This window comes from Athalia rosae, chromosome 7, assembly GCF_917208135.1.
Source record: "Athalia rosae chromosome 7, iyAthRosa1.1, whole genome shotgun sequence".
In the NCBI taxonomy this organism is placed as follows: domain Eukaryota; kingdom Metazoa; phylum Arthropoda; class Insecta; order Hymenoptera; family Athaliidae; genus Athalia; species Athalia rosae.
Window position 1 is genome coordinate 4,041,854 of NC_064032.1, and position 22,128 is coordinate 4,063,981.

Sequence of the window (22,128 nt, forward strand, 5' to 3'; positions counted from 1 at the left end):
TACGTTATATACATACAGCCCAACGGTAACGCCGCTGCAGCTGACTCGAACTTTCAACTTACCAGAAATTCAGGCTCCTCCATATCTTTACTCCATAAAGCACGATTTATCGTCCGAGAAAAAAAAATAAAAAAAAAAAGATCGAGCTTTTTTGTCAAATCCGATGAAATAAAACGAGTCAAAAAATTGTCGAGCTTTTGTCGGATAAAAGCTCGAGCGAAATGAAATTCCGTATTCGGGAAAACCCCGAGCTTTTTTTTTTCTTCAACGTCTAGAAAATAAGTGGAAACGGAAACGAGAATTTTTTCCAAAAAAATCATTCGACAAAAATCCCGCGGTTTCGAGCTTGCGAGGAAATTGGTACCGTTTGCGACCGTCGGGGGAAAGCGTTAGCGGACGGTCGAAAGGTGGCTCCATCTCGTCAAGGTGACCCCGAGCTTTTCTGTGCCGCTCCGACGTTCCCTTTGGCGGGAAAAGTCGCGCGCTTCGGGGCCGGTGGCCGTAAAGTCCGGGGTCTCAGTTACCCTTGCCAGGGGGGATGAACTTCGGTTGTTACCGTGGTACGTTTTTGCGATACGCGCCATCTGGTTACCGATACGAGGCCGTACAAATTGCTGTGGGGCTTGGGCCTTATTTTATATCCCGTAAGTATTTAGTACAATGAGAAACGCTGCTGTAAGAGCGTCAAGCAAACACGGTAAATTGCGCGCGTGATCCACTCTCGAGAAAAAATTTTTGAGAAAATAAAATAATCAAAGAAAAGAAGAACTTTTTCAACCGGAGTGAAAATTTTTTTTTTGGATTTTCATCAGTTCGTCGAATTAATTTTTTTGTTTGAGTACCTTCAGTTCACGTTCGGTTTCGATCGATCGTTCGCCGACGGTGATCCGAGGAATTCGATTGAGTGAAAATTTCTGAAAATCGTTCGGTCAGAAAATTGAAAGATAAATTTTCGTTGTGTTTGTGGGATTACTTCTGGCGAATATGTAAGCGCACAGTTTCTTCACTAGCTTGACGTAAAAATTTTCAGTTGGAAATTTTTTACCGTTATACTTTCGACCGTTCGCATTCTACGCTTAAGTCGAGCGCTGTAATTTGTACTGTTGTAATATTTTCATTGTACGTTACCTACGTAGCCCTGGAACGCATTGTATAACTACATCGTAACTGGGTCTTCCGACTTGGCTATACTATTAGTAGAATCTCTTTGTCACGAGTATCTTTGGATTATGTTTCCCTCTCGCATCTCGCGATCGAAAACATCGCCGCGCGTTACGTACGTTCAATCATCGCGACGTTGCGTTGATATCCATTTTCACAATCGCAAACGCCGTCTGTTTACCGGATAACGTATATAGGGCTTATCGAACGATCTCGGAGATATCGAGTTCATCTTTGTTTTCCATATCGTTAACAGCCGCGAAACGTCATCGTTCGATTTTTCAAAATCGTTACGAATCGACGCGGATTCGTTCGCTCCTTACCAGCAGCAGGTGGTTCTTCGTCGATCGTTCGTTCTTCCCGAGAAAATAACCGAAGGATTCGAAAAGAGAAAAAAAAAAAAAATTCGAATCAAATTCGAATCGATTCGAAAAACGTCGAATTTGACCCCGATTCTTTTCCGCCGTACGCAGGACGTCCGCGTCGCGTTTCGTGGTGAAATCGGAGTCCCGATTTTTTCCCCCGATTCGAACGACGTCGGTGATTTTCGACGATATTGAAAACATCGATCGTACCGTAAAAATAAAATTGATATTATAATATGGTAATTGTACGCGTTGGGGCGCTGACATCATTTCAGACGTCGCGATGTGTTTTCGTTCGACGTACGTTTACGTTTGAATTCACGGAGCGTACTTACCTCCGAGTATAATCGCGTGTAATTTTGCGAATCTTTGGAAGTGAGGGGGTGGGGGGGGGGGGGGAAGAAAAAATAAGAACAATTACTCGAAAGAATTTATTCAGCTCTTCAAACAATTCTTTAACTTATCAAGCAGCGTCGCGGGATGAGATGAACGCGGGAATTAAAAGAGAAGAAAATAAGTCGGTCGAATTTACTCTTCGACTTTCGTTATGTAATTGGGAGAATTTTGGAACGGAAAACTTTCCGCGAAACTTTTATTAACGATTCGAGACTTGTTGTTTTCCCGACTCGCGTGAGACACTGTGTATACGTATAACGTGTAACGTTTATACGCTCTAATATGCGCGACCTTCGCTGTGAGAATATTTTACATCGTTTCGCGACTTTTCATTCCGTTACCACGCTATCCGTGTCAACGTGGAAAAATAAAAGAAATTAACAAAAACTGGAAAATGTTGGAGAAAAATAAAGAAGAAGATATTTATCATTCGATTTTCTAGTTTTTCGTTTCTTCGTCGTGATTTTTTGAAGATTTGTTTCGTTGGAAAAATCATCGAGAGAATCCAGACGATCTTTCTTCTAGTTGTAACATCTGAGATGATAGTTCTTCCTCTAGCTCTTCGTCTTCGTCATAATTTATGATCTGAATTTAACAGGAAATGAGTAATCGTCGTGGGAGTTTATAAAGGCATAAATATATAATCAGTTAAACCATACGCGCGGGACAAGTACGTATGACTTGTTCAACAGTTTTTTTTTTCATTCTTTTTTTTTTCTAATTCATTCACACATCGTCGATACAAGTCGGTCGATCGATTCATTTCGTTCACCACTACCACTCCGCGTACATACTTCGTCATCGGCTTTTTGTTCGTCTCTTTCTCTTCCTAGCCTCCGATGTTCATTGAATTTTTTGGATGAAAAAACGAAATTTCAGATATCTGTTCCTACCTTTTCTTCAATTTTTTTTTTTTTTTTGTTCGTCACAAACTTTTCAATAATTACATGGAAGTGTACGTGTAAACCAAAGTTCCTCGTCTAATTGTAAGCTTAAAGTTCGATCGTACGTATCATGTGCACGGTGCGGTGTGTAAGAGAAGTTTCTAAGAATTCTAGAGAATTGCATTAGAACGTCATCGAGTTGTTGCAGTAATTGATCGAGCGAGACACAGAGATTCAATTTACATTCCAAGTAAAAGTGGAACGAAACCGATAGGAATGTTTTTTTTGGAGTTTTATACGTCGGATCGGACGAGCAGACTCGGTTAAAAAATTGCTTGGCTAGCGAAAGAATTTTCGCAATCGATCCAGAGAACGACGAAATTGTTCGCCGATTTCTTTGAACGAAACTTCAGAATTTGTCAGCCGAGTCGATGAATCTCTTACTTCAGGACATTCGAATTTCTAAAATTCTTGGTATTTATATTATGTTCCTTTGAGATTATCCTAGATGAGGATTTAGGAAATCGTTGTTGTCAACTCGTTCGTACTATCCGTACTACGCGAGTTACGTCACTTTTTTTTCACGTACACATGACCGCAGTATACGTCCTACGAATATGTGAGAAACTAACCGTGTGCACAGTACCAGACTCTCCAGATATCTCTTTCGTCTCTCTCTCTCTCTTTTGTTTAGCTCGTTGTTCGACTCGCGGATAATACAGTTTGTTGCGAAATCCTTTCCACCGACTGAATGGAATCCAACGAAATGGAATGCAATGAAATGGAAAGATGCCTAGCGCGAGAAAATCGACAACCGCAAACTCAACGGGTGTTACCCCGAAAAAAGTCCCATTGATCAAACCGGGAAAACGTCCGAGCGAAAATTCTGATTTTTTTTCTTCCCTACTTTCGCCTCCAGAAACGGGAATCGAGCCACAAAATAATTCCATCGAGATATCTGATGATTTTCTTTGCTCCGAAAAGCGACGAATGGCGATCAGTTCTGCAGCTAAGTAAATCAATTTAGCGATCGTATTCAATTTCCAAAGCTCAAAGTAGATCGGAAGAGTCAAGATAAAAATTATTCTCGTTATTGGCCTCGATCTGCGAAGCCTTCCGATGACCCAAAAAAATGTGGTTCGAGTCCTTTCGATTCTCGTCCCGAAATATTAGCCAAGAAAAGGTCGTAGTTCCAGCTCACTCGACGTTAGTGAAGTAAAGGAACCCGAATAGCTAGCTCTGCGTGCAGTTGTGAAAGAAAAGGAAGAAGAAGAAAAAAAAGGAATGCGGTCAGGGCAGTTTCCACGTACAATGCGCACCGCTGTGCACTTCACACATAGCGTGTATACATACCTTCCTCGTGCAGGTTGCACGTTGTGAGAACGTAAAAAACTTGGAAAAGAAAAGAAAGAAAAAAAAAAAAGAAAACAGAGTCGGTCATAATTGTTTGCTGCCCTTCGTTTCTCAGAGTAAGTCGGACGAAATGCCGCGACGTGCGAGCGCGTAGAAATGGTTGTAAACCGAATATAACTGTGCGTTGACCTGATCCCAGGTGAACACCTGCAGGTCAGGAATTCGAAAGGCGAATAACCGAGTAAGTTACTGTTACAAAACCGATGGTTATTTCGGCGCCTAATTTCCTCCGTCGAATATTTGGTTACACGGTGCAACGTTGAACAAAAATCGACCCTTCACGGTGCTGGAGATTCAACTTCTCCGCGGTCGAATGATGAACCGGGGGTATTTAAAAAAGAGCCTCAACTGTGACAAACGTACTCGTATGTATATATTAATACGTGTGTGTGTATAAATCTCTACTACATACATATTCGGTAGTTAAATCGATATCACTCAAGAGAGGGAGGAAAGGAAGGGATGCTGCAGCGTGTTGCGGACATCATCTAGTCCAAGGTCACAAAAAAAAGGGGGTTCTCACAGTCCGTGACGCATGCTCTTACCTTCGAAATTCTTTTTTTTTTCAGTCGACAGTTCCAAAAACAAATTTTCGAAGTCGGTTAAAAATTCGAGAAAATTATTGTCGAGCCCAAATTACATTTTTAATCAATTAATCGACCCTCTTCACAGCGTAGATACTGTGGAAAACTTTACCCTTTCAGAAAGAATGAGACGGTCGATGGAAAGCTGAAAATTTTTCTTTCCCTGCAACGTGTGCGATCCCAAAATATGCGGGACTCCATATTGCTGTGGAAATAAATTTACTTTATAAATAACTAAAACTTGATAATCTTCTTACCGCGGATAATATAGTTCAACCGTGACTTCTCAGCCCCCATATCATATGTACTATTCTATTCATTCTTCCAAAGAGAGAGAAAAAAAAAAAAAAATAAATAAATAATTCAACAGAAACGAAGCAGTGCCATAAGCAGATATATCGTACGTCAACGTGTGCATCGTGTAGCGATTGCGACAAAAGAAAATATTGCTTCAGCTCTGAACGGGATCAAATTATCCAAACTCATCGACCCACCGTTTTATCTGTACCGCTCGGAAAATATACGTTATCCGGTGCACGTTGTGCGAAAAATTTCGTGACGATGTTTTGTAAATAAATGAAGAAAAAAAAAAATGCCGCTTCGATGTATTCGCGAGACGAGAGTAGAACGTGGCGTGTGCGTTCGTTTACGTTACATGTGAGTAACATGTATGTTAGTTCGTTACATGAATGTAACGTGTACGTAATCGCAGCGAGGCAGGCAAAGCCGACGTTATCGCCGCGTCAAGTTCATTATACGACTGATATGGTTCAAACCACGCGTGGCGTGTGGATTCGGAGGGGAAGAATAAAGACTGAGAAAATCGTATCAGATAAGAAAAGAGCGCGTTTGTCTGGTCGTCGTGTATACGACGCGTCGCTTTCTATCTCGAACCCGTTTGTCCGTGCTGATTATTCTCGCTTACGTACGTACGTATACGCGTGTTACGTAATCGGGTCACGGACCATCCGCGGTTCGCGAATAACAGCTGGGGGGTTACGAGGAAAACGGATTCACGAAAAATGGGGGAGGTATGGAAAAACGCGGAACTGGAAATCGAATCGACATCCCCGACGTTCGGCCGATACTGCGCCGGGGCGATTATTATCAGTTGAATACGAACTGAAGCGCGATATGAGTGAAACGTTTGTACAGACCGAACGAAATTCATTACTCACTTCCGGTCGAACGCTTCGTTTGGAACGTTCTTAATATTTTAAGACTTTATGCACATTCGATTCGTGAATCATATCGTCTTCGAAATATCGACGTCATCGGGGGGTTTATGAGCTTTATTTGCTCAGCATTGGGGGGGAAAAAGGAGGAAACGGGAAAAATCGGGGTTACCCAAAAAATGTAACTGAAATTTTCTTTCCTTAACTTCGTTTTGCTTGAGAAATTTTTTTTTTTCTTTACTTTTTTAAAAGATGCTCCGAAACAATATTTGTTTTCCCTCCTCTTGGCGACTGAAAATCTTTCTCATTTACCTCAAAGACAACAAACAATGAGAAAAAAGTTCGGGCCTTCCTTAAATACCCGTTTTTGCTGCCCCTCCTTCCCCTGCGAACTTCGTCCTTTTGCTGCCCTCGGAATCCGTTGACTCAGGATATTTGGATTTGCGATTAAATTTTCCTTTCATTTTTGTTTTTTTTTTTTTTTTGCTTGCATTTTCTACAAAACTAGATACAGACACGCGTCCTTCGGTCATCGGTGAGTGTCTTCGTGATCGCTACCTTTCGAAAGCGATATTTTAGTCGGTGTAATTATTTTTATCATTTCATGCAAAGATCGTTTTCTCGCTCGAGTGCATCATACGTACGCGCACGGAATAAATACGCCTTTTATTTATAAGTACTACGATTCGCATCGTGGAATCTGCAGGTTTTAAAATAACCAAGGTAGCACGTATACGACCGCGTCTGACGACGTCATCCGAAAAGAAAAAAAAAAAAAAAAAATTCACCACGCGCGATTGTCCATTCGAACGCACATAGTCACCCGCAATATTCCGAACCGTAGGTATCGCACATACCGCACTCGGGGTGTAATGTACCGGGGGTTTGAAAGAAAAAAAAAAGAAAAAAAAAAGGAAAAATGGAAAAAAAAAACACTTCCCTTGTTAGGGTACTCGTTCTTTCGTATTTCCATGTGCACGATTCGTCTCACACACACACACACACATGTGCAGCGATTTATGTACCCATAGAAAATTTAACGAGTGTATATTATATAGTAATGTACACATGTATAGTAGGACGCAAGTACGGAGTACGAACAGAAGGCTGTCAGGACGATGAGAGGAAGTTTCACTTGTACACAAACGTTTTACGCTCGTAGAGACACGCTTTACGCGTACAGCCGTACGTAAGTATGGGGCGTTCAAAGGCAAATCGCACCCCTTAACCGCAGGCAAACTTCCTCCAGAATATTCTACACTTTTTTCTTCTGTTAATGATTATTTTATTTATTTTTTTTTTGTTGCTTTCCCAATCGTTATCCTTTTTATGTGGATCGCTGTTCGTAATTCTGGAGATAAAAAGAAAAGAAATTCTACCGACGAAATAGGGAGAAATTTTTCCTACGAACGCCCCTTAGATTTATACACCCTTGCGAAGCGATGCGGGTTCAGTTTTGTAACGGGTCGGGCACAATCGACGGTGCACACGTACCTAAACAGAGAAAGAAACAGGACGGGACGAAACTTTCGACTACCCCCATCAAGTACGACGTACGTTTTACGCGTGTTTTGTAAAACGTGTAACCACCGACAGACGATTACGAGTGCGTTATACGCGGCAGAGACGCGTGTACGCGTCGACGTCGCCCCGAGGGGTTGTGCAGTCGCATTATACTCTTCGTACCGCCGCGCTGCTTATACGGTTCCTGGGGTATTTTTTCTTTCGGTTTATCGCTCGGAAAAAAAACTTTATACTTTTACAACGCTGTGAAACGCGTACACGCTCAGATGTTAAAACCACTTGCGATAGGGCCCCCCGAAGAACGGAAGAAAAGAAAAAGAAAAAAAAAAAACCGTCCTAACCGAACTACTAAACGAATCAAAAACGTCGGCCGTAGAACTCGACTGCAGATTTTCTCTCTGGAGCCACAACGTATCCTCTTCAGGATTTGGTTGTGTACGTTGCGATACATACGTAGGTATAGATAATTTTATCTATAAGTCGAGGGTGTGTGGGCGGTAACCGTATCTCCTGGACCGACCATTCGTGGCTTCGGCTTCTTCGTCTTCTTCCTTTTCTTTTTCGTCCGAAGTTTTTTTTTTTTTTTTTTTTTTTCTTCTCGGCAGCTGTGGAGACCGGTTTACGAGATCAAAACGAACTTGAAACTCTGACCGAGTTCAAGGGGCCGCCAAGAACATCGGCGCGTTACCATTTTTCACAGAGAGAGTATGAAAAACGTCGGGATTTTTCTTTTTCATCTCTCGTTTGAAAAAAACAAAGAGAAAAAATTTGTACTGGTCTTCCGGCAGCAGGGCAGAAAAGCCCCGTCAAGGCCCCCCTTAGATTCTCACCGATCTTTTCTTACCGTCTAAACAAAATCCAAGAAAATAAAAAATCGTTGTTACATGAACCCGAATTTAATCCGGTATGAAAATTTTGTGGAATTATTAGTCACGAATGTGATCTGCAGAAAATGAAGAGATTATGGCTTGCACTTATCATCGAGTATTGATAATTGTGCATCCGAGACTTTGAACTTCCGGAAATCCTCGTACACCTACTTGCGGGTTGTTTAATGATCTTGTTAACGGTATTGCGGTTTTTCAGATTGAAAAGAAAAAGGATTCAGACGAGATAGAACAATCGAAAGACGTACGTACGATTCTCGGATGATTCGCACTACGCAACGATTCCGAAGAAGAACGATAACGCTTTTCTTCTCTTTGTTTTTAATCATCTCTCTTTTTCGCAGAACTACCGTGACACATGATGCGTTTAATGACGTAAATCGCAGCCGACTTCCGTTAATGATTACGATCCGCACCGATGTCCCCCTTAAGCGGTTCGGTGACCTCGATTCCCTCGTTTATACGAAATAGATCTCTCCCATTTATTGATTTCAATTAATCGGCGGCAGTTTTGAACTCACGATGGTTGGAATTTATATTTTTTTTTCCATTCAGAGTGAACGTACGCCAGGCGACGTCCGATCGCGAGGCGATTAACATTCGCATCGAGTATCGAATTCCCAAAGATTCGATCGAGACGAATCTGTGCGACGATCGGTAAAAGTAACTTCCGAACGTCAATTTCTAAACCTGTCTGGTAGTCTGAAATTGCACACCGGAAACAACCGGAAGTTGGGGACCCGGAGTGAAGATATCCGCTTGTCTCCGGTCGTTGATGACTTGAGCTCCCTCGATATCGTATAGCGATTGCGCTTCTACCGAATGAAAAAAATAAAAAAAAAAATGCAGATCGTTACAAGAATTTTATTTCATTTATAGATACGAGTAAAAAATCGTTTAGGGTTCGGAGGTTTTTTTTGTTTTTTTTTTTAACTTTGAAACGAGTTTTTACCTTTTTTTTTTCCCTTCTCACCATCTCCTGCCCTGCAGTTTATCATGCGTTCGATAAACACGTCGGTGTAATTTCATGTTCCAAGAACGAGAACCTATGGGGTTATTTATAGTTGACCAGATTCATTGATTTTTTTTTTTCGTCTTAGCTAGAAGATCCGCAGTAGACGGCTTTGAAGTTTATCAGAAAAAACAAAAAAAAAAAAATGATTGAAAACAAATAGTAATTTGTCGCCCTCGGGGTTTATTAAAGTTTAAATTTTTGTTTTGTTATCTTACGCTACGTATAAAGTTACACGTTCTAATCTCACGTGCTTCTCTACAACGGTCGCAATGAAGCGGACAAGATGGAAGAGAGGGAAGAAGAGAATTCGAAACGACGGCGAGAGTACAACAAACTGCGACGTAAATTCTCGCTTTACTTTATCAACTGAAACGTCGATGATAAAATGTAATCAGCACCGTATATTCTGAGAAGTGATTACGAAAAACATAGAGAGAGAGAGAGAGAAGAAAAAAGAAACACTCCCTGCAGATAATCAATTCCCTGAGATTATTACAACGTAGGGAGATTAACGCTGGATATATAAACTCGTGATGCACATCCCTTGTAATTTTTATCGTCAATTAATTCTTCGCGCCGAGTCTTTATAAACCACATCCCGTTCTACGATGACTCAGAAACCGACTTTTTGAAATGTTTTTTTTTTTTTTTCATCTCCAAATCCGACGATGAAGATTTTCAAATGATCGAATCTACGTTCGTTCGTCTACATTTTCGTTATATTTAAACGATTCTTTTAATTTTCCCATCAATTCCGAGTCACGAGTTTCACCAACGTTACGTTGTTATCGTCGGTGATTCAACTCGCACCGCAAATATTGTCGGTATATAGAAAAAAAAAAATAGAGAGAGAGAGAGAGAGAGAAAAATGATGCGAACCACATGAAAATCCGCACGCTTTTTACGATCGACTTGAATACGGGAAGGGAATTCGTACGCTGACGCTCACCGATTAATGAAGAAAAAAAAAAGAAAATTATGACGGAAAAAACAAATTTTAGATTGTTTACTTTCATATTCAGTTACCGCGAGCCACACAGCTTCGGAGCTGCGTTGTAAATGACTTTTTATTCGACCATCCTTTTTCTCAAATTAAAACAATTACGCGGTTGATCGAAGTATCCGATCTACTTTCGAAAATCGCTGTTTGGAATTCCGATTGAATTTTATTGGGTGAACCAACGCGTAAAGTTTGTTAGATCTGGTGGAATTTCTGGAATTATTGCGCACGTGCAGCAACGGTCTCACCTGCATCCTATGAATATGGAGAGAAGTTAAACGAATCGATATACACGTTGAACGAATTTTTTTTTTCTTTTCTTTCCTTTTTTTACATGCAATAGTTTAACACGTAACCGTTGGACGTACGGTGGTGAAAGTTTTCCACGTACCTACAGTCGCGGAGACGTATGGATAAAATAGTTGTTCGCAAGTTACGTGTATTAACGAGGTCGCCGTGTGTATTTAGTAACGGTGAAATGATTTCGGAATCATATAGAATTTCGGAAAAGAAAGAGGAAGATAATAATACGAGGCTGCGATATGCGGATGTGAAAATAATTTTTCTTCTAATTACCGACTTGAATGAAATCTAAGTTCCTGGACTTTGAATCGCTTTGTAATTTGAACTACACCACGTAGTTGTATATACATATATATGAAGCATGCATAACCATACGATATGTCGCGCTAACGAGTAACGGAGTTAGTCATTTCTTTTGTTTTCCATTTTCACAATCTCTGAGAATTTTTTTCTTTTTTTTTTCATCAAATACAGAGGCGTCGTTGATTTTTTAATCTTCCTTTTTCCGCTCGGTGTACACAATATCATATCGCTACGATCCACGTCCAACGTCGCATCATGCTCAATTAATTCGACCCCACTCGATTTTTTTTTTCTCTCAAGCGAAAAACAAAATCAACCGCGTCATTGTTCGACGATGGAAATTAAAAAAAAAATGTCCTCGTTTCGAAACGTCGTGAAAAATTCGGAAAAATATCATCCGTTCCGGATCGTGCGATTTATCATAATTAATCCGGACTGAAAATGAATCCGTATAAACCCGCGACGACCTCAAAAAGCGGGCGAGACGCTCACGGTGCAGCCAGCGGCTTCGGTCCGTTCGCCGTGGAGACCGGTTTCGCGTGTGCAGAATGTCGAACGGTCCGCGGTAGGAGAATTTTTTTTTGCCCGAGCCGCTCTGAAATACGGGATCATTGAAAATACACTGGAACACGTCGAACGTCGGCCGATAAATCGGACGCGGATAACGTCGGTAGATATTTTTTTTAGACAACGATGATAAACTATAACGTGGGTCGATTTTGTGACAAACGAGAGAGCGCGTATCGCTCGCACGTCCGCTATTCTCCGCGACAAAGTTCGTCCCCCATAGCCGCGCTCTGCTCTCGTCACGATGACGATGATGATGATCATCGTCAGGAACCGGACGAACCGACGACCGACCATCTCGTTGTCACACTGTGTGTCTCTCCGCAGGGTACCCCGCGTACGTGTGTACGACCTAACGGGTGGTACGATTCGAAAGTATTTTTACGGTAGTTCGTTGGACCGGTGGAAGTTTCCTAGCGCTGTAGAGATGATACGACGACGGTGACAGTATCGCCGTTTCTCGTTGCGTACCGAACGCTCTTTGTTCGAAGCGTGCGTATAATACAAGCGAATTATAAACGCGCGGTTACGCGAAATGAAGGTCACTTTTGTACACGACCGTATGTGCGCGCGCGCGCGTGTGTGTCGTAAACACGTTACGGAGATCCGGATGGACCGTAATTTCTTTCAATTGTAAAATTTGTTTTCCAAACATTTCGTAGAAACGTGAATTTTTTGACGCGGGTTTCTCGTCGGAACCGGGGATCGTCCCGATCGTCCGGAAATAAAAAAATGACTCAAAACTTTCCCCTCGGCGAACGGGATGCGAATGAGATGGGGATGAAGCGAGTCATCGACTTGATGATTAATCTGAAGCGTTCGGTGGCTGAATTCGAAGATATTTGGCTTTTTTCTGAGGACCTCGTTCGAGAGAGACACTCGATAGCCCCGATGACGCGTCCGCGCGAGTTTAATGCAATCGGTATCGTCGTTAGGATTCGGAAATTAAGAAGTCAGCGAGGAGTCGTCATCATAGCTTGATTCGGGATACTCGAGATTTAATTCACTTGATTTATTTCGCGGTAGGCCAACCGCACTGGGACTAGTTTGCGGCGGTGTTAATGTGTCCCAACATCTCGATGTCGCGCGTATCCCATTCGCTGACATTTGGCACACACGTGGGCGAAACTCCGAGCCTCGGGCTCGGGCTCGGGCCCCCGAGACTCCCCGCATCTCCGTCGTCGTTGTTCACCGAGTTCACGAAACTACTTTCCAAAAATTTATACCCATACTTTCGTTCCGTTTCAACGAGCGCGAAACTCCGCGTTGTCCGCGTCACCGAAAACAACAATTACTCGGAGTCATCGAAAAATCACGCGATGATTCAACGACGTATTTTGTTCGCTAGGCGAAAAAAATTAGGCGTTCCACGTGCGTTTCGGCCGTTCGTCTGATCCGCATTTTTTTTTCGCGCAAACCCGCAACTTTTGCGGCTTCAGCTGTTCGAGGGTCGTCGTCGTCGTCGTTCTCCATTCCGACGCCATCCGTCGTCCAGATTTCCAGGGAAATTCTGGCACGCGCCCGACTTCCTTCGTCTTTTTTGCCACGATTCGGAGGAGAATTTTTTTTTCGTACGAGATTGGAAAAAAATTCACCCACATCTTGCGAGCACGTGTGACGCGCACGCTACGCGCTGATGCACGTTCGATAATTTTGATTATTTTAAGTTTTCGGTGTTACGAAGACGGAATTTCGTACCCGTACCGATTTCAATCGTCGAGAGTCTCGTCTCGCCGTATACGATAACGATAGCTCGTCTTCGCGTTTCCATTGTTTGTCGTTCGTGTTGAATGAACTGTTTGTAGAAAGGCTTCTGGTGTCTTTCGATTTTGCGGGGTGACTTACATTCCGTTGAAAATGACTCGTGTTTTTCAAGTGTCTCGTTTCAACTCGAATTCGCTGATACGACAAAAGGAAACTATATATATATATATGTATATACCATGTATTTATATGGATCCATTTCAATTGGAGAATTTTAAACTCGATTAACGCTTTGATTCACTCTTCGTTCGTAAGAGAGGTTGCTGCGGTTCCGGCGGTTGTAGCCTTCCCTTTTATTTCATTTATTTGTTCTTCGCTTTGTTTTTTTTTTATTTTATTTTACTTTATTTTATTTTTTTTTTCCATCTTCTTCTTCTCCTCCTTTCTGATGCGTTCGCCAGTCGGCCGGAGGTCCCTGCCCCTAAGATGCGCCTCGATCCGTCGTAGTTTTACCGCACAATTTCCACACCGATGCCGAGACCGACCGTGAATGTTAGCAGCGCGCGTTGACCAACGTCGCGATACTTTTTAACGCGCGGTTAATTCCTACGGGGCAACCAATTCAACGAGTTAGCGTTGAAAATTGCTATTTATTCCGACCGATTCTCTCGCTTCGAACCGCGACAAACGTCGTTAGTATAAACGTAATTTACACCGTTCTATCCAGAAGCGGGAAATATTTTTTAATTTACTTATTCTCATTTTTCGTTCCGTTTTTTTTTTTTTCTTCGCGAAGATACTTCCCAGAATCCGTGCGATCCGCTCGTGTTTCACTCTCGTCTATTCACGTTTCAGGCGATAGCGACGTGCCGAACCGTCGACTGGATCATCACGCTCTGAAAATCGCTCAATTTCTAGCATGCAAAATGCGCAGCGCTGAGAGAATGCTAATAGTCTGCGTAGAGTCGTCGTGAAATTTATGGGAGAGAAAAAAGAATAACAGAAAAACAAATAGGAACGAACTGATGATATCAACGTCAAACGCGTTAACAAAGGAACGAAAATGACGGGGACAACGGCAGCCGGGATCCTTCTCACCACCTTGACATTTCTGTCCCTCGCCAACGTCGCTCGTACCCTCGAAGGACCCAACGTCTGCGTTAAACAGGAATCGTAAGTTCCCTACAAATTCGATTTTCAACGTTGTCCCGTGATTTTTGTGCAATTTTTTTCATCGGAAAATTCTTCATCGATATCATTTCAAGGTACACCGTCACAGTCAGGATATCGGAGAACAAACCTTACCAAGTAAGGGAGTACACGTGGTGCCTGAATTTTCCACCAAGGTGCTCCAAGTACAAAATAAACTTCAAGCCGGTATTCACCACTCAGGTAACAATGGAAAAAAATAATTAACCGTAATTGTTTCGTGACTGTAATTATTCGATGTGACGACTGCACCAGCGGATCGCTCTTCGCACAGTTTACGTAACAATTTGACGAGCAAACAACGAATGATATCATTTAATTGGGTGTTTTTTTGTTTTTTCATTTTTTTTTTTTTTTCATTTTTTTTCTTGTTTCAAACCCTTTTCAGACGCTGCTGAAATATCGTCCGGTCGAAGAGTGCTGCAAAGGTTACACGAAAAGTAATACGGAGGATCGTTGCATTCCGGTGTGTTCGGAAACCTGTCTTCACGGGACTTGCGTAGCTCCGGACAAATGCAAATGCGAATCGGGATACGGCGGACCATCGTGTGACATCAGTGAGTTTTGTTTCAATTGAATCGTATAAAACGCGTCAAATTTCGATCGGTCGAAGCAGGAAAATTTTCGTTACCGCCGACCGATCCTAGGCAACTGGCTGTAGAAAGTAGAAGCCATAGGACCAAAGGGTCGTCCGACCCTTTCCGAGTTTGCGCGAAGAAAATGAGAAATAAAAAATAACGACGATGACGATGGATAAAAAAAAAAATAACAATAACTGGAAAACGTGAATCACGTTTGTGCGGAAATAATGACGAGGTGGCGATCGGATGTCAAAAAACTGCACGCAGCGCCGAAAACCTAAAATTACCGCAAACGGTTACGCAATGGCAATTGTCGTGTTTTTTTTTCATTCCGGCGTTATAAAGTATTCGTTATTTATTCGTCATTTTTCAGCGTGTCCGGCTGGATACTGGGGTCGTCATTGCAAAAACGAATGCATGTGCCAGAACGGTGGTAATTGCGATCCGTTCAACGGAGATTGCAAATGCACCAGGGGTTGGATGGGAAAATATTGCGATCAATCCTGTCCGCCCGATCACTACGGTCAAGATTGCGGCGAGGAGTGTCGATGCAGAAACGGCGGCAGTTGTCATCACATATCCGGCGAATGTCATTGCGCCCCCGGCTTCACCGGACCTCTGTAAGCCCCTTTTTTTCGCTCTTGAAAAATGAAAAACTCGACGATACCCCGAATATCTATTCAACGATCGATCAATTTATTTCGAAACGTCGTTCGGCAGGTGCGACTTCTCTTGCCCGACGGGAAAACACGGTGACGAATGCAAGTCGGAATGCAGATGTCAGAACGACGGCTCGTGCAGTCCGACCACCGGACAGTGTTTCTGCACACCCGGATGGACGGTGAGTTGTTAAGGATCCGATCACCATCGGATGGAATCTGATCGCCTTCCGAGGTCACGAAGTGAAATATTTTCTTACAGGGTACCGTGTGCGCCAATCGATGTCCCGACGGTCACTGGGGTGAAAATTGCTCGTTGACCTGCGACTGTTACAACGGAGCTTCCTGCCATCACATAACCGGCGAATGTCACTGCAAGCCTGGTTTCAGAGGAGAAAGGGTACGATCTGTCTTTTTTTTTTTGTTTGTTTTTTCATTTCTCATTTCTCTCTCTCTCTCTCTCTCCACGAATCGCTTCACACCGCGATATGATCGAAGTTCCGCGCGTCGTTGCTCCATTTTTGTTTTTTTTTCCCCCACGTGTGTTACGTAAAAAGTAAAAAAAAAAAAAATAAATAAATGAAATGACGCAATCATTGTCTCTCGAACGACACAGTGTCTGGACACATGTTCGGACGGAAAGTACGGCTTGAACTGCGAAAGCGATTGCGAGTGCGCCAACGACGCCACGTGTTCGTCCATCGATGGTTCCTGCAACTGCAAGTCCGGATGGAAGGGAGACCTGTGCGACAAAAGGGCATGTCCCGACGGTCTTTACGGGCCGACTTGTTCGAACGTAATTATCCCTACGAATACAACACACGACGTTTCTCAAGGGCGAGCGAAAATCACCGGATATATATCTCTGTGTTATCGTTTTTTTTTTCCAAGGTCTGCCACTGCGACGAACGCAACACGGAACTATGTCACCCCTTCGACGGCAAATGCACCTGCAAACCGGGATGGGACGGGGCGACTTGCTCGCGAACCTGTCCGATCTACACGTACGGCAAGGGTTGTTCGCAGCAGTGCAATTGCAAGAACAGCGCCCAGTGCTCGCCGGTAAACGGGACGTGCACCTGCGCTCCCGGTTTCAGGGGGGAGAATTGCAGCGAACTTTGTCCGGCCGGTACTTTCGGCGAGGACTGCGCTCAGAGGTGCGCCTGCAAGAACGGTGCCACCTGTTCGCCGGAGAACGGAAAATGCAATTGCACGGAAGGTAGCGTAAATCGGCCGAATTTCGTTTTTTTCACTCTTCGATATCTAGACGTGTTTCAGTAATTTTATTCCCTCCTTCTTTTTTTTGTTATTTTTTGCAATTCGCTCACCCCTCGTTGGCGTTCGTATCGCTATTCGTGTGCACGCTTGATCAGAAGTTGCGGTTTTTTTGGTTTTCTTGTCTTTTTTTGTTATTTATCTTGTGTTAAAAAATATCCAAATTAGGATGGGACGGTTCGCTTTGCGATCGGCCGTGCGCCGACAAATTTTACGGTAAGGGATGCAAGGACGAGTGCAAATGCCTGAACAACGCGGCTTGCAATCCACAGAACGGTGAGATTTATTTTACTTATAATTTTTTCCAGTTTTTGTTTTTTCCGCACATCTTGTGACACGTTGCATTTCGTTGTATCCTCGTAATTAGACTGTCCAAATGAAACGTCTGCGGTGAAAAAAAACAACACAATTCGAGGCATGCGAATATATTTCTGTAAATTCATCGTACTCCGTACGTTGCAATACCGTAATTATACGGGAAGTTCTCCTGCATTGTGTCTCGTGTGATTTTTTTTTCTCTTTGCATTTTTCGAAATTGCAGACGCGCGTTATCACGAGATAGTTTGATATAGTTTTTTCTCCTATACTCGCAACGGCTTTGGAGCACACGATTATTTTCTATCCGCACAAATTGTAACGATGATTTTTCTTTTTGACACAATTGACGGGTGTACGATATCAGGCACGTGCACTTGTGCGGCTGGTTTCATCGGTGAACTGTGTCGGGAGAAATGTCCCCACGGATTTTTCGGACACGATTGCACTGGGATATGCGATTGTCACGATGAGAATAGCTTGGGATGTGATCCCCAGACCGGAAGATGCGAGTGCAAAGATCAATGGCGAGGTTCGTTGGCGTTTTTTTGAAAAAAAAAAATAAAACAAAAACAAATAAAATTAATTAAATTAAATCAAAGCTGTATGGGATGGTGAAATTTTGATAATACCATAGGCGACTAACACCGAGAAGAAAAAAAGAACGGATATCGAAATCGGTGATTCTTTCTTCTTTCCTTCCGAATATTGTCGACACATTAACAAAGAATGATTAGCGAATAATACCAGTATGGGAGCGCTTTAGCGTGGATCACTCACATTTAATAAAATATATAATCAGGAATACGATGCGAGACGCAATGTCCAGCTGGTAAATTTGGGAACGACTGTCACTCCCAGTGCGAGTGCATGAACAATAGCTCTTGCGATCCAGAAACTGGAAATTGCGTTTGTTCGAGAGGTTGGGAGGGTGATAATTGCTCGCAACCCTGCAACGAGGGTTATTACGGTGTTGCCTGTAAGGAAAAATGCCCGGAGAGAACCTACGGTAAGAATACATCACGCTACTGGTTTTTCATCGCGCGAGACAGAAAAAAAAAAGAAAAAAAAAAGAGAGAGAAAAAACTGAGAAAAAAAAAAAATCAAAATCAACGACGGACCCAGTGGCCTGATACGTTGCACGATCCCCGGAAAAATTTCCAAAAAATTATTCTATCATCGCACTAAAATAATAACGCAAACATTGCTTCGTGCGTGTGGTCTGCTTTCACTGTGTGTAGTATTGTAATCGTGACGTTTTAGAAGTAGCTAGTTCTTTTCGATAAAAAAAAACCTCGTCAGATTAACTCCCGGGAACCGTCCGGTCCCGTAAAATTCTTTCGCTACTTTTTTGCACCTGAAAAATTTTCTTTTTTTCCATCGTATCTTTTTCTTTTTATACATTTTTTACCAAATTCCCATGTGAAAATCTTTTCAGGCAACATGACGTGCGATCACGTCACCGGTCAGTACGTCTGTCGTCCCGGTTACCTCGGTATAACTTGCGAACATCCTTGTCCGCCGGACAGATACGGTTTGAACTGCGCCAATCGTTGCAGCTGTAAAAACGGCGCCGATTGTCATCATGTGACTGGTATGGATGACCTCCCTTCTTTTTTTTTATTCCTCCAGGTCATCGATTCGATGCGGGTGAAAAATAAATTACAAAAAAAAAAAAAAAAAAAACAAAATTTCAGGTGTCTGCCACTGCCTACCGGGTTGGCAAGGTCAGAACTGCACGCTTCCTTGCCCTCCCAGGATGTACGGTGTCAATTGCACGCAACACTGCAAATGTCAGAACGGCGGTGAGTGCAGGAAAAATGACGGAGTGTGCAAATGTCCGGCCGGCTGGATAGGGACGCAGTGCACGGAACGTGAGTCTCCCGACACATTCAACCCCTAAATTGCTCTGAATTTTTTGCTATCCTCTGATGTGAATTTTTTTTTTTTTGAAAAAAAATCTCCACAGTCTGTCCCGAAGGATACTACGGGGATCATTGCATGGAACCCTGCGAATGCACCAACGAAAATTCCGTCTGTCATCCGACGGAGGGTTGCATATGCAGTCACGGTTACACAGGTAAAAAAAAGAAAAAAAAAAATCACGGTACTCGAAATTTGCCGAGATTTCATCGAAATGTGATCAGCGATAATCGCCGTTTTTTTCTTTTTTTTTCTCTCAACGTCCGATTCGCCAGGAGAGAATTGCGACAAGCAATTATTCGCCCCGAAGGTACAGGAGAAGGAAGAAGCCGGTTACGGTAGCGTGGTCGCGGGGGTTGCGGTGGCTCTGATTTTCATCGCTATAATATTCACCATCTGGATGTACTACCGGAGAAGAGTGGCTAATTTGAAAACGGAAATTGCCCAAGTACACTACATAGCCGAACCGGTAACCACCCCAGGTAATCGTCGATCGAGCGAAAAAAAATAAAAAAAGAAATAGAGCCCGTCTCATTTTCTTCGATTTTTTTTTTAATGCGGTGAGTGAGATTAGGTGGAAATTTTGTATCCGTTTCAGATCGAAATCACTTCGACAACCCTGTTTACTCTTACCAAGAATCCGTGAAAGCTGACGACGGTACGGCAACCTTGTTGAACAACGTACAGATAAGAAACGACCTTGGAATGAAAAACGTAAACAACGAACGCGCCAAACTCGGCACGGTAATAGCGGGCGTCGGTGAGGACGACGACGACAGTTGCAAAGGTAAATAAGTCGAAAAGAGAAAGCAAAGACACGAGCGCGATTCAGTGCAGAGAATAAAATCGTTCGGTAAACAGCTGGCGAAGCAATGATTTTCTTTTCCGTTCGTTTCAAGATTCGTACGGTCTTCAATACAACCACGCGGCGTCTCTGAAGAATAAAGACGCGGATCTCGGTAACCCCAACGTGAACGTTTATCACAGTATCGATGAAATGGACGGTAAGAAAGCTTCGGAACACGTCTACGACGAGATCAAACAGAAGAACGCTGATTTGGAATACGATCATCTCGATTACACGAGACCGGCGAGCACCTGGAAACCCCATTATCAAAGGATGGTCAACGGCTTCGGACCGAAAGACGGAAGTGGTCCGAGTAAATCTCGTGATCCAGATCCGGAAGCTGGAGGATCGTGAAGTGAGTCAATGTAAATTATGTTATCGGGATTGTCGAGCGTGGGAGATTTGGAAAAGAAAAAAAAAAAAAACAAATTGAAGACAAACCACTTCACGATTATTGTACAGCTTTGTGCCGAAATGATATTCGGCGGGCTGAGTGATAATTGTATATTTGCAATATCAGTATTCGAGAAAAAAAAAACAAAAAAAAAATTATGGGATATGGATTAGAATTAGCCGGTCCAAAAATTACTAAACAAAAAAATTGCAATCTGAAAATTATATATATATATACATACATATTTCTAGAAATCTGATTTTTAATTTTAAGGGAATTTGGTAGAATATCAAAGTAGCCGATAGGAAATTTTGAAAAAATCGTGAATCATATCGTTGAAGTCGGATTATGAATTGGAAGAAGACGATTAATTACTATCGAAGTAAAAACGATAGACAGTAATCGTAAATGTATAATCTCACCGATTTCGCGATTGATCATTCTGTCGCTAAAAATCGTGCTACGTAATAATATAATTTTTGACTGACTATTTGGAAAAAAAAAAAAAAAAAGATTATTTTCCTCCAATCTTCAGCTATGTAACGTTTAAATCGTGAATATTAATACGATGTATAATTATTGAGAATAGTATCTTCGTTGAAATTATATCGAGCGTTTAGGTTTAAGTCTAATTATAGTTTTTTGAATAAAACAAAAAAAAAAAAAAAAAAGACCTAAGAGAATCGAGCAACCGAAAAAACTTAGAACTTAAAAAAATAAAAAAATACGTAAGAAACAAAAAATAACGTAAATCATGATTCCATTTTCAAATCACGTTTATGCCCGATGATATTAAAACGATCTGTGCAATGTCCTTTTTTTTTACATTTTTTGAAAATATCATTTCTAAATAATTATGTGCAACAACGAGTTTCGATTTTTTCATATCCCCAATTTCGCAATTATCCACAACGTATGTTACAATTAATAATGGCTCACAATTTTCGTCATAATCATATCAATAATTGATTGACGAATAGTTTTTACAAATTAATTGAAGAATGCGTGTTATAAAATCAAGTCAATGTAGCTACGGATATTGTCATTGTATTTCATGCAATGGAATTCCCGAAGTTAATGTTCGAATTACCAGAAAAATTGCAGAACGAAAAAAAGAATGGTAATTCGCGATTAAAAATTTTCTATATTTCGCGAATTTCGTCTCACATAATTTCGGTATTTGATGTGTCTGTGTATGTGCGTCGTACGTATGTATCCTTTTTTCAGATTATCATACTTGTTTCGTTTTAATTATTTAATTTTATGTGATTTTGTTAAATTTTTTTCGTTCAAAGAGACACTGAAATAGAAATACAAACGAAGCATGATCAATATACATGTACGCGTATCGCCACCATAATTAATATTATTTTTATCATTAATTGTTATTATTGCTATTATACTATTATCAATGTGTAATATAGAGTAATGTGCATGAGTTTTAATTACCTGTGATAGACAAATATAATTATTTTTAATCTTATATTCACCGTATATCGGACTATTCGAAGACTTTGCAGATACTATATCAAATGAATATATATATATATATAAATATGATGATGATAATAATTAGGTACTTGTAAATCGTTTTAATTGTCAATCTAGTATTATAATATACTGTATATCGTCTATTTTCGAACA

General features: G+C 41.8%; 1 protein-coding gene across 4 annotated transcripts; it reads left to right on the forward strand.

Annotated features, from left to right (window-relative positions):
- Positions 1–656: 656 nt before the first annotated feature.
- LOC105687804 (protein draper) lies at positions 657–21,155 on the forward strand. Of its 4 annotated transcripts, none has more exons than XM_048658969.1 (18): positions 657–986; positions 14,137–14,454; positions 14,547–14,673; positions 14,879–15,047; positions 15,445–15,691; positions 15,792–15,912; positions 15,993–16,130; positions 16,347–16,526; positions 16,622–16,949; positions 17,174–17,281; positions 17,688–17,852; positions 18,123–18,329; positions 18,759–18,914; positions 19,018–19,194; positions 19,290–19,400; positions 19,519–19,725; positions 19,842–20,030; positions 20,143–21,155. In XM_048658969.1, the coding sequence occupies exons 2-18, from the start codon at positions 14,345–14,347 to the stop codon at positions 20,442–20,444; spliced, it is 3,042 nt and encodes a 1,013-aa protein (XP_048514926.1). In that variant the 5' UTR covers positions 657–986; positions 14,137–14,344; the 3' UTR covers positions 20,445–21,155. The 4 variants fall into 4 exon arrangements, with proteins under 4 accessions (XP_048514926.1, XP_012259553.2, XP_012259639.1 ...); XM_012403967.4 differs by having other exon boundaries at positions 680–697; XM_012404130.4 differs by lacking the exon at positions 18,123–18,329.
- Positions 21,156–22,128: the final 973 nt, after the last annotated feature.